Source organism: Myotis brandtii, unplaced genomic scaffold (assembly GCF_000412655.1).
Source record: "Myotis brandtii unplaced genomic scaffold, ASM41265v1 scaffold434, whole genome shotgun sequence".
Lineage (NCBI taxonomy): Eukaryota > Metazoa > Chordata > Mammalia > Chiroptera > Vespertilionidae > Myotis > Myotis brandtii.
The window spans coordinates 3,894,812-3,907,447 of record NW_005366599.1 but is presented as its reverse complement, the minus strand read 5'-3'; the positions used below and the strand labels follow the sequence as shown (position 1 = coordinate 3,907,447).

General features: G+C 51.9%; 1 protein-coding gene across 1 annotated transcript; it reads left to right on the top strand.

The window, feature by feature from the left end:
* The first annotated feature begins 318 nt into the window (after positions 1–318).
* On the top strand, positions 319–12,172 carry ENO1 (enolase 1, (alpha)). The gene is made up of 11 exons (XM_005874342.2): positions 319–436; positions 3,252–3,347; positions 4,698–4,756; positions 6,549–6,618; positions 7,054–7,187; positions 7,694–7,916; positions 8,964–9,161; positions 9,922–10,123; positions 10,603–10,711; positions 10,918–10,976; positions 11,748–12,172. Exons 1-11 carry the CDS (start codon positions 352–354, stop codon positions 11,815–11,817), a joined length of 1,305 nt encoding a protein of 434 aa, XP_005874404.1. The 5' UTR covers positions 319–351; the 3' UTR covers positions 11,818–12,172.
* The last annotated feature ends 464 nt before the right edge of the window (positions 12,173–12,636 follow it).

The following is a 12,636-nucleotide window of genomic DNA, read 5'->3' as shown; positions in this document are numbered from 1 at the left end:
CCTTCTGAATGCATCCAGTATTCAGCCCAGGTTCTGCCTAGTCTAGGAGCCCTCGTAAGTGACCCCCAGGCTGCGTTATGGCTTACACCTCTTGAGGCTTTGCTTAGGCCTGAGCTGCTGGGGCCCGAGGCCTTGCAGAGCTGGCCTACCCTGCTTTCTTAGCAGTTCCCACTGCTTCCCAGCAGGCTTCTCCCCACGCTAGGCGTCCAGTTTCTGGGCCTTCTGAATGCGTCCAGTATTCAGCCCAGGTTCTGTCTAGTCTAGGAGTCCTCGGAAGTGACCCCTTGAATGAATGGTCCCCAGGCTGTGTTATGGCTTATTGTGTGAACTCTTTCCCCACAGACATTCACCATGTCTATTCTGAAGGTGCACGCCAGAGAGATCTTCGACTCTCGCGGGAACCCCACTGTTGAGGTGGATCTCTACACCGCAAAAGGTATGTATGCGCCACCTGTTTCTCTAGTTCAGTGGTTCTCAACCTTCTGGCCCTTTAAATAGTGTTCCTCATGTTATGACCCAACCATATAATTATTTTCGTTGCTACTTCATAACTGTAATGTTGCTACTGTTATGAATCGTCATGTAAATATCTGATATGCAGGATGGTCTTAGGCGACCCCTGTGAAAGGGTCGTTCGACCGCCAAAGGGGTCGCGACCCACAGGTTGAGAACCGCTGCTCTAGTTCCTTCCACCACACTCCACTTTTGAAAACTTCCTTTAAGTGACAGAGTCTGAGGCAGGAAACAGTCTATTGCTGAAATAACGCCTGTCTTGCCCACACGTGCTGGTAGGTTGTGATTACTGGCTGGGGGTGGGGGTTGTAAGGCAGGAGTCCTGGTCTTGCTGTGTCCCTTGACCCTAAATAGGCCCATCAGTGGTTTGCTTCCAAGCTTGATGTGACCAGATCAGCAAATGCACGTGGGAATATAGCACTGTCAGCTTGTTTCCAGAAATCGCTCTCTAACCAGGGATCGGGGACAGGTTTCACTTTGGGTGTTGGGCTGTTCCAAAGGCAACCTTACTCACCCCTAGGGAGAGTTGGCTCACATGGAAAAAATAGGATGGGGACTCTTAAAGTTCCTCTGTAGCCTGTGACCTCCTCCAGCGCCTCAGCTGGCTTCTAAGTGGGCATTGTGGGTGAGGTTGGAACAGGAGGTTGGGTAGAATCGCTCAGTGTGCTGAGCACGTGAACACCTGCCAGTCAGAGCTGAGTCACGCCTGTGACTCACAGGCCAGGCTGAGGAACCTCCAGCCCTTCCCTTCCCGCCCTGGCTGCCTCTCCTCTCCACCTTGTCCAGGAAGAGAAAGCCCTTGAGTCTAGATGTCATTGGACAAAAGTCCGCCTGTGTTCTGCCTCTGGTTACCCACTGTGGTGGGCGCTCTCAGAGTGGGGTTCCCTCTGAGCTGGGGCGTAGGGCGCATGCATGGGCGCTCCCAGGATGCCCAGGATTTCCTTGCCTCTTACAGGGTTGGCTTGCTTAGTCAGCCGGTGGAACTTTCCACTGGGAAATTAATGGGCTCGAAAAAACAACCAAAAAAGATCCAAGACTCTAGAAGAATCTTGGGAGTGGGGCCATATTCTTTGAAACATTTTATGACTAAAATTAATTTTTTTTTAATTTAAATAAATGGAACTTTCCCTCTTGTGTGTCTTAACCCTTTTCAGATAAAACAGGAAATAGTAAATTTGTTAGCCTTTCATCACTTCTTCCTTCCTTAGAATTTATTTCCTAGAGCAGTTTTACGTTCACAGCAGAGTTGAGTGGAAGGTATAGAGTTCCCGTGTAGCCAACCCACTTCCCCCACCTGAGTGGTCCATTGCTTCCAGTCAGACCTGCCCCACACTTGTCACCCCAGGTCCCTGGATCATATTAGGGCAGTGATGGCAAACCTATGACCTCTGACACGCGAACTCTTTTTTTTGGTTGATTTTTCTTTGTTAAATGGCATTTAAATATATAAAATAAATATCAAAAATATAAATCTTTGTTTTACTGTGGTTGCAAATGTCAAAAAATTTCTATATGTGACACGGCACCAGAGTTAAGGTTTTTCAAAATGCTGACACGCCGAGCTCAAAAGGTTCACCATCACTGCATTAGGGTCATCTTGCTTTCATCCCTTCTTCACCTGGTCCAGTGCTTGATGGATAGAGAGAGCCAGGCCTGTGTCAAGAAGAATGTGTGTCCTGCTCGCACAGTCATGGCAGCGACAGGCATTCGAACAGACCATTTGATTACAATGCCCAGCTGATATTTTTCTTTGTTCATTTGCCTTCACACCCACCAGTTCTTCACAGACCTCCCATGGGGAATGCCTCACACCTTCAAGAAGATTGAGGAGGCTGTCTGCCCCGTGTGGTCAGATCTCCTCGGTACCGACCTTGACACTGTCTCCCAAGCTTTGCGTTTTCCACTCCACAGTGCAGGTGTCGCTGGGTGGCTGGTTTCCGTATCTGCAGTCGGTGGTTCCGTGCTTGACTGTGTTCTGGTGTTAAACTCTGCACTTTATCTGGATTCCTCTTCCCCAAGTCTATCCTGCTTCCTATTCTGCAGCAAACCCCCAAGTAGCTCTATAACTGCTTAAACTGGAATGGCCAGGCCATAGGGATTCCTCTTAAGCCAATACTTTCAAGACTTGAAAGCTGGCGGCCGGATCTCAAGGTTGTCCAAGGGTGGCTTAGCAACAGGGCCCTGGAGCTGGACTGGCTGGAATACCTCATAGTGTTGCTGTTGATTATGAGTTGAAATGATACTGTCTTGGAGACCTTGGGCTAAAAAAGATGTGTTAAATTTACTCGCTGTTTTTAATTTTCAACTTGAACACAGCTGCTCGAAAATCCCTTAAGTGGCTCGCGTGTTCTATTGGGCAGTGCTGCTGGCGTGGGCCTCAGACCAGCTGTGGGCACCAGCTATGCGAGCTCCTTAGAGACCTAGACCCACAGAGCTCCGGGTTGGCAGTCTGCATTTTTGCAAAATCCCCAGGGAAGACGTGTGCATATTACAGTTTGAGAAGCTCTGCTCTAGAGCTTTTTCTTACACTAGAGAACTTCATCAGCTTTGCTGTAGGGTCTGCGTTGCAGAATCATGCAAACTGAAAGGCAGGAAGAACAGACAGTCTGAGTCTCCCAGTTGGGGGAAGGAAGTAACAGTGTTTTCTAATAACCCATGTCATCGGTGGGTGGGGCCTGGGTGAGGGCTGTAACTGTTTCCTAACCGTCACTGTTTATTCCCTCTCCCTCACCACCCAGGTCTCTTCAGAGCTGCTGTGCCCAGTGGTGCCTCAACTGGTATCTACGAGGCTCTAGAGCTTCGCGACAATGACAAGACTCGCTATCTGGGGAAGGGTAAGCGTCGGCGCCCACAACCTGCCTCGAGCGTGGCTGCTCTAGCCTTCTCTTATTTTAGAGAGAGGAAGGTGGGGGTGGAGGGGAGAGAAACATCAGTGTAAGAGACAAACATCAGCAATTGCCTCCCGTATACACCCTGACTGGGCACCGACCCCACGACCCTTTTGGTGCATGGGCTGACTCTGCAACCACTGAGCCGCATCGGCCAGGGCTGGGGCAAGCCTCACAGTGCTGTTTCTATTGTGGCTTGTCTCCAGTCTGTGAAACTCCTGGGTAGGCCAGGGAACCTCTGGATAAGAAGTCATGTTAATACTAACAGAAAGCCTTGCCCGTCTCCCGGGAGGGCTCTGAGGGTCTTCCATACCATCTGTCCTCTGCGGGGTCTAGGAGGGAAGTATCTGGAAGGTCTGGCTAACGGTGGCCTGCAGGTCAGTGTGCAGCTTGGTCTTTGTTGACTGATCCACAAGCATCACTCGGCAGGGCTGGCCTCTGGGGGCCACCGCTCTGTGGATACAACCAAGTTACGGAAAACCAGAGCGGGCCCAGACCATGCGTTCTCCATGGGGGAGCGCTCACCCCAGGGGCAGAAATTGGTTCTTCCAGAGAGACAGAATATTATAGAGACCAAAAAAAAATCTCTATTTGCCCTGGAAGAGGACAAATATGAAAAAGTCTAAGAAGCCTGCGGGGGTGGGGCAGTATTGAAACGCTGGGCCCGGGCCTGGCCACGGGACTGTAGGCAGGCAGTGTTCTCAGTCTGCCCCGTGGTCTGTCTGCAGAGGGCCCTCCCACGGGTTACGGTGGCTCGGGGCCCAGGCCTGTCCTTGTCTGAACCAGGACAGTGCTGTGCCTTGATTGTAATGAGGGTGAGCTCAGGCCCTGCAGTATTCTCCCGCCTTGTGTTTCCTCTCTCCCTCACTGTCCTTCACAGCCTTTCTCTTCTTTCTTTTCTCCTTCTCTGTCGATCTCCACTGGTCAGGTGTCTCCAGACCCGTTAAGTATATTAATGAGTTCCTGGCGCCTGCCTTGTGCACGCAGGTAACGCATGGCACGCCCTGGAGTTTTGCAGCTGGTGTTTCCAGTGCATGGTCTTGCCAACTAACTGCCCCTCGGACACAGGTGTCTGCTCTGTGTGCGGCTCTAACCCCGGCTCCTCAGTGAGCACTGAGCCTGGGCTGGAAAGTCCTTTGATTTCGAGGGGAGAGAGAGATGGGGATTTGCAGGGGGTGCCATTGAAGGTCTTTGGTGGGCTTCGGACTAGCTGGGTTCGCATCTGGTTCTCTCAACAATGCTGCTCAAGCCTGTTTTTCGTTAATGTCAGTAATTTGATTTGATTGCTCCTTCTAGGTGTCTCCAAGGCTGTTGAGCACATCAATAAAACTATTGCGCCTGCCCTGGTTAGCAAGGTAGGACCTGCCTCCTGGTAACGAATGAATATTAATGCCATCAGAGCTCTCCCGGGCCAGCAGGCCCCTGTTTATGGAGGAGCGCATTCTGAGCGCTGAAGAAGCCGGTTGGACTCCCTGTCAGCAGGAGAATAATTTTGCCATTTTAACCAACTCCCTGTGTGTCCACAACTAACAGTGCATGGAATTGGGGGGAAGCGGGGGAGGCTGCCTTACAGCCCTGACTTCCCTCCAACTATCTTGCCCTTTGGGGAGTTAACATCCAGGGGTGTTGGGCGTAGTGTCCATGGTGACTGATTCATTTTTCATGAGCTGTGGAATTATTTATTGTATTTCTACTGACTTAACAGTTGAGCTCTTGTTCAGTCTTACTTGGGACCTCAATACATAAACATATTAGAAGTAGAGCTGCTGTTGGTGAAGTAGGGCTGGGACCAAAAGCCCGACCTCCTCAGCAGGTTTATTCCTCCCTCCATAGCTCCCGTGGCCCTTGCACAAGGGGGTGATTTGAAAGCCCCTGGCTGGAGAAGTTTCTCACGGCCCAAACCCTCCACAGCCGCCTCGTCTGTTCTCGGGTGTGGTCCCGCCCCTCGGAATGCAGCCTGTATGCTGGTGGCTTATTTTGGCCTGGCCTTCATGCACTCTGTAACTGGTCCCAGTTTCTCGTTACTGCCCTGCCGGCGAACAGCCCTGTTCTTTGTGCCCTTGCCTGGCATGACTAACAGTGCGCAGGGCTTTCCTGGGCATTTTTTCCCTTGGGGAGAACATACGTCAATCTAACTCGTAGTGAGGGTTGGTCCCTGAAGCCAGCTGCTTAAGTAACTTGACTTTTCCCACAGATGCCTTGTCAAAAGCAAAAGATACCAAGTTGTTAACATGGCATGATGGAGTTACATACAGTTTTATGTTAGAGTTTTCTAGAAGGAACTATAAATAAAATGATATATTGTTATGATTCAATTATGAGGTTTTTAAATAATCAGTTTTATATATATATATTATTTTTTTTACAGAGAGGAAGAGAGAGGGATAGAGAGTTAGAAACGTTGATGAGTGAGAAACATCAGCTGCCTCCTGCATACCCTGTACTGGGGATGTGCCTGCAACCAAGGTACATGCCCTTGGCCGGAATCGAACCTGGGACCTTTCAGTCCATAGGCCGACACTCTATCCACTGAGCCAAACCGGTTAGGGCAGTAATCAATTTTTATTAAAAATTGACATTGAGCCAGTTTTCAAGATACCAATTTTATTCATAATCTCTCCAAAAGTATTCACCTTGATCATTTATCAGCTGTTTTGCTAGATAATTTTGCAAGAATCCCATCTCCCATCAGCTGCTGCATTTTGTCGTTGCGGATGGCCATGAGGCACCACTGAGGTGGAACTGCCTTTGAGTAGCTTGGCTCATTTGAACAGTGAATTGCTCATTGTTGCCTGGGAAGTCACACTACTTGTAGTCATAACACCTAACTTAGCATCACAAGTTGATTCTGTCGTGTAAAATGTGACTTCGGACTCCCTGAGCAGACTAACCTTTGCACAAGGACACCAGACCTTAGGCATTCCTGGTGCTTGGAGAAATGCCTGATGGTATTAAAACAAATGAAGGACAGTCTGTGTCTCCCGTTTTCTCTGGGATGAAAGGAAGTTTTGTGCGGCTCCCCCTTTTTGCCTGCCAAACTAATGTATAACAGAACTGATGTGGACTTCGCACAGTTCCAAACTTACATCGCTCCCATGACGTGCAAAGGCCGTGCAAATGGGGTGACCTCACTTCCTCTCCCTGTAGAAGCTGAGCGTCGTGGAGCAGGAGAAGATCGACAAGCTGATGATAGAGATGGACGGGACGGAAAATAAGTGTAAGTGGTCCAAGGGGGTCCTTGCCGGGAAGGTCATGGCGTCTCCTGGGATCGTGCCGCCCTTTGGGGAGAGGTTACATAGTCCCTAACAGGGAACTACAAGAACATCTGTGGTCGCTCCGAATTTCCCTGCCTCGCCTTAGTCAGTCACAGCTTCAAATGTCAGGAGCATAACCAGGTGACAGCAGCACGTCTGAGGGTTTCTCAAGGAGGAGCCCTTCATACGCAGGTCCATACGCTGAAAGGGGGATTTCTCAGGGGAAGAGGCAGGCGAGGCCCCCTGGGATGCAGTTTGCATTTTAGCTTGAACATGGGGAGTAAATGAAATGAGAGGAAAAGGTTCAGGATCAACCCAAGGTGCACTCACAGGCGGGGAGGCAGCAGGAGAAAGGCTAGTGAGTAAGGATCCCTCCATTTAACTCTGTTCTGTTCCAGCTAAATTTGGTGCCAACGCCATTCTGGGAGTGTCCCTGGCCGTCTGCAAGGCTGGGGCTGTTGAGAAGGGGGTGCCCCTGTACCGCCACATTGCCGACCTGGCTGGCAACACCGAGGTCGTCCTGCCAGTTCCGGTGAGTGGCTGCTTGGGGAGTTGAGCATCAGCTTCCTCGTGGGACCCGAGACCACCACGTCATGAACTTGTCCACCTGTGGCTCCCAACATGGTGGTGCGAGCAGGCTGTGGTAGTCTCAGCGGCTGGTGACTCAGCTTCCCTGTCCCCGGGTCCTTTATTAGTGACTAGAGGCCCGGTGCATGAAATTCATACAAGGGGCTCAGCCCTTGCAGCCCCAGTTTCGTCCAGATGACCTTCTGGACAGTCTTTCTGCTGTTCAGTCCAGTTAGCATATTAGCTCTTTATTATATAGGATAGGGAGTGAAAATCGTATTTGCTGGGCTGTGTGCATTCACTGAGGAATAGCCAGTGCTAGAAGGGTGAGCGCCTCTGATGGCGTCCATTGGGGTTATCAGGGTGACCAGGGAGCTATCAGCCACACGTGGCCGCGCAGTTGGATGTCGGTGGCTTGCCATCTGGCAGGCTTCTCTGGACTGAGCCTGTACTTCTCTCTGCCTCTCCCAGGCTTTGAATGTCATCAACGGTGGTTCTCACGCTGGCAACAAGCTGGCCATGCAGGAGTTCATGATCCTCCCTGTCGGCGCCGCCAACTTCAGGGAAGCCATGCGCATTGGGGCCGAGGTTTACCACAACCTGAAGAACGTCATCAAGGAGAAGTACGGGAAAGACGCCACCAACGTGGGGGACGAAGGTGGCTTTGCTCCCAACATCCTGGAGAATAAGGAAGGTGAGGCTCTGGAGGGCCCGTCCCGAGTTCTGCCCCACGTCCCCGTCTTGCCCCCCTGCCCCATCTGCCGGTCTTCCACACCTGCCACCCGGGAGCAGCTCTTTCCGCCTGCCTTCAGCAAGCATCAAAGTGCAAAACTGCAGGAATTTTCTATTAGTTGGACTTCTGAATAGCCTGGTGGTTTGCTTAAAGTGGGGTAGAGGCAGTTTATTCTCTTGTTCTCTCTGGCGATGGCAGGAATTTAAAATTTCTATTCAAGGAGACACTGTCTGTTCAGAACTGTGATCAATAATATGTCGTTCCTTTAACCACAGGGATGCTCACACAAGCTGTTTTGCTGTGAATCCGTAGACACAGAATTCAGTGTGAGAATTGAGTGGAGGTACAGGAAGTCTTAGACAAGAAGTCACGGCTGAGTGTTTTTGTTTTGGAAGGAAGGTGGGGCTCAAGCTTCCTTGGTTACCTTCAAGGGCACCTGGTGAGAGAGAACATCCACCTGCTCTTCGGGTCACATAGGATAGTGATGGTATCGGCCATTTGCCCTGTAAAATGGCCCTTCCGTGGCTTAACCTAACCGACTGCTTGGGGGGTTTTGCTGTGGAACAGAGGCCACGTGTTTGTCAGTTTCCCTACAGGTAGTGCTGCCACGTGAGGCAGAGCCTGAGCCTGGGCTCTGGAGACGGCCCCGTCCTGGGCTCCCCTAACCAGCCTCCCTCTCGGATCCCAGCCTTGCTCTATTTAAAGCCCTGTGCCCGGGACAGCTGGTCTCGCTGGTCACTGTAACTGTACCTTGGCCAGCACAGCATTCCTGGTGCTAAGTTCGGGAGTGGCTGTCAGTGAGCGCCTCTTTTCTGAGTCAGGATTGGATTTCCCACTTGGTGGTGCGCTAGGGGTGCTGACCAAAGCAGAAAAGGGGAACCAGAATCCTTGCAACTGGTGGTTGGGGCCAGAGCCCCTCTTCGTTACGGTTCCCATTTGGCAGCTATTAAAGAAAACTTGATCTCTACCTGACTGGTTTCCAAACTTGTCACTGCCATCTCTTTCCAGCCCTGGAGCTGCTGAAGAATGCCATCGGGAAAGCCGGCTACACCGATAAGGTGGTCATCAGCATGGACATGGCTGCCTCCAAGTTCTTCAAGTCTGGGAAGTATGACCTGGACTTCAAGTCACCCGATGACCCCAACAGGTACATCAGCCACGACGAGCTGGCCAACCTGTACAAGTCCTTCATCAAGGACTACCCAGGTGAGTGCTTCCGAGCACCGTCCCCCTTCTCCAGCCACTGCCGTGCCGCAAGGCAGCCGCCAAAGCCTGCGGTGCCGGCGCCAGTGTGAGAGTGGGTGGGCGGCCGGACTGCAGCGCCCCCTCTGGGGCTCTTCCGGTTCCAGTGCCCACAGCGCAGGGGGCTTCGCAGGTGCCTGGTGCAGCAGAGGACTCGGGTGGTTCTAAGTGCCAGTTTACACAGTAGGGCTGCCTCCTGTCACTGTCCCAGCAACCTCCTGAGCAAATACTTCGTCACACCCGTGAGGAGAGCCTTGGTAGGCAGCCTGGGCCGGCGCTCCTCTGGCCCTGTGCTCACTTAGTGTACACGGGATAGGTAGGGACTCTCCATACCGTTTTATAAGAGAGGACTGGGCATAGCAGTCAGTAAGTTGCCCAAGGGCACTCAGCATATGGTGGGGTGAGATTTCAGACCAGAAAGGCTGCCGTTAAGCCCCTGCGTGTAACCGCGGAGCTAGATAACCTGGTCAGGGCAGAGCCCAGATGCAACCCACCACGGGCAGGTAAGTGCCCGCTCACTAGTAACTGCGAGTCCCGGGGTTGTGGGCGGCCTTTCCAGGAGTGAGGGGAGCAGAGTGTTCTAACACATGAGCCGGAGCCGTTCCTGCCCTGCAGGTGAGGGGTGTGAGGCCAGGCAGGCTGCGAAGCGGGAGGGAAGTGAGGTTGGGCCGCTGTCCACAGGCTGGGGGCTCACACTGATGAGGCGTGGCCCTCCTCTCCTCAGTGGTGTCGATCGAAGACCCCTTCGACCAGGACGACTGGGAAGCGTGGCGCAAGTTCACTGCTAGCACGGATATCCAGGTGGTGGGGGACGACCTCACGGTGACCAACCCGAAGCGGATTGCCAAGGCCGTGAGCGAGAAGTCGTGCAACTGCCTCCTGCTCAAAGTGAACCAGATCGGCTCCGTGACCGAGTCTATTCAGGCGTGAGTGTCCCCGGGAGCAGCCTCACGCGGCAGGGGTCCGAGCTTCTGGGAGCTCCTCTGTGTGTAGGGGGCCCTCCTGCCTGGAGCTGTAACGGGGTTTCACATTTGAACTTGGAGTGGCTTATGAAGTGAGCAATGTCACCAAGGGCACTAGGGCCTTAGGCAGTTGTTGCCTAATCCTGATCCACTTCATGACCCCAGACTTGTAATTTCATTTCACCCGGAGAACGTCAGGGGAAGACAAGTCTCGCTCCTCTCAGGAAGGCTGAACCCAGGTGTTTAAATGTGACTAGAGGGCTGATGAGATCCAGGGTTGCATGAGTGCAGGGGGCGAGGGTCATCATCTCCCCAGGCCGCCTGCTCCTGGGTCCAGATCCCTCCCTGGTCTCCTGCCACGGGTGGCGAGTCGTGCCATCAGGAGGGCCAGGGGCTCTGGTGGAAATGGAGTCAGCGGCATCTGGGTTGTTTCCTGCTTCTAGGTGCAAGCTGGCCCAGTCCAATGGGTGGGGTGTCATGGTGTCCCATCGCTCTGGGGAGACTGAAGACACCTTCATCGCCGACCTGGTGGTGGGGCTCTGCACTGGGCAGGTAAGAAGCTCCCACAAATGGGGTCCTGGAGGCCCCTTTTTCATGTGTGTGTGTGTCTGTGTAGGTCCCTTTATCCCCTTCTTCCTAGGGTCAGAGATCCTCCTTAAGAAATGGTTTTCTCGCCATAACACACTCCCCTTGCCCAAAATGTCTCCCAAGACTCAAGGCCCACCGTAAGCAAGCATGACCTGTCTTTTCTCCTCCAGATCAAGACTGGTGCTCCTTGCCGATCAGAGCGCTTGGCCAAGTACAACCAGATCCTCAGGTAAAGAGGCTGCCGGCTCTGGGGGCGTGTGCAGTTCAGGGGCCTGAGCAGTGCTAGACTAGAGCAGAGGTGGCTGCAGAACCTAAGGTGGCCTGTAGCATTGCCCCAATGCAGGCCCTGGTCGGTACAATGCTGCCATCTGCTGGTGGTAGAGGGAACACTCCCCGTTGCACATGTAAAATTATAAAAGCCTTAATGATTTTATAACTCGCTTCTACCTCAATCCTGGAAAATTTTAAGCATAAAAGAAACATCACCCAGACTTGACAGCTGTCACTGTTCCTCCATGCTTGTGATTTTAAAGCAAATTCCAAATGACTTAGGATTTCATGTACTTCAGTGTGTATCTTTCTCAGATCAGGATGTTGTTTAGATAACTACGCTATCATTATAGTGCCCCAAATTAGTAGAAAGTCTATAATGTCAGCGCCACGTTTTCATCTGTTTGGTATCCCGTGTTCACACTAAGTTCCCCTACTTCCTTCCCCATGCTGCTTACTTGTTAGAGAAACTGGATTTGCCTTTCATTTTTAAAGAAATAACAATTGAAACACTGAGGGGGTGGAGAGGAGGAGATGGGGCTGCAGATGGATGACAATCTGCCGAGTGGATTGGGCGGAAGGGAGCTGAATGTTCTACTCAGCATCTCAGAAACGCTCAATTTTAGAGGATTCAAGAATAAGTTGTCTCGACTTCTCTGGGTGAGAAAACGTACTGAGTTGAGATTTGACTTCTGTGTTTCCCTCCCCCTCTGTCCATCTGCTTCCCAAGAATCGAGGAGGAGCTGGGCAGCAAGGCCAAGTTTGCTGGCAGGAACTTCAGAAACCCCCTGGCCAAGTAAGCTCTGGGCGAGCCCGAGCCCCGCGGTCACCAGTCGGCTAATTAGACCTCTGCTCCTGACATCTGCACGGGCAGCCCAAGGCCCCCAGCTGATACCTGCAGGGGCCTCTGCCTCTCCCCTCCCTGTGGTGTTCTCACTGCTTCTTAGAACTGCTACAAAGCCAAGCCTGACATCGGAACCCTGGTGGAAACCCTAGTCTTGTAGTCATGTGACTGGTCCAAATCATTGTTCTTCTCACCTCGCTTCTCAAGTGTCTGGAGCCAAGTGCATCTACATTGTAATCTCCGAGGTGTCCACAGGCAAGATCCCCAGTGGTTTTGTGTGCAAAATAAAGTCTTCAGTGTCCTTAGGAATACTCTGTGCGTGTGTGAGTCTCTCTCTGTCCTTGTGTCGTGAGTGTTCACGGGGCATCGCCATAGGCCTGCAGGAGTTAGTTAGAGGCTGTGCGTTGTGAAAAAAAGGATGAGGAGTTTATTGACATCTGCCCCTTGAAGTTTAGTGTTTATGTTTCTTCCCCTAATATAACTTGATCAGCCTATTGAGTTGTGCTTTAATATTCAGTTGAGACGAGGAGGCCCCCTGGTGGACAGACATTCTTAATCATTGCTTTCCTCTCAGGATTTAACCCACAGAAGCACCTGTAGGTGAAGATATCTCTATTAAGAGATTTATCACAAGGAATTAGCTTCTGTGATTGTAGGGTTTGTCTGAGCAAATCCAAAATCCATAGGGCAGTTAATCAGAAGGGAGGTGACCAGGACACCTCCACTGGCCAGGTGAAGTGCCAGTTCACAGGTGGAATTTCCGGAGGGGGAGGGG

What these genes read in the sequence shown, in the direction of transcription:
- ENO1 (XM_005874342.2), top strand. Translation starts at nt 352, where the DNA reads ATGTCTATTCTGAAGGTGCACGCCAGAGAGATCTTCGACTCTCGCGGG. An exon ending in GTGACCGAGTCTATTCAGGC is followed by an intron (nt 10,124 to 10,602) that starts GTGAGTGTCCCC and finishes TCCTGCTTCTAG; the next exon opens with GTGCAAGCTGGCCCAGTCCA. An exon ending in TGGGGCTCTGCACTGGGCAG is followed by an intron (nt 10,712 to 10,917) that starts GTAAGAAGCTCC and finishes TTTCTCCTCCAG; the next exon opens with ATCAAGACTGGTGCTCCTTG.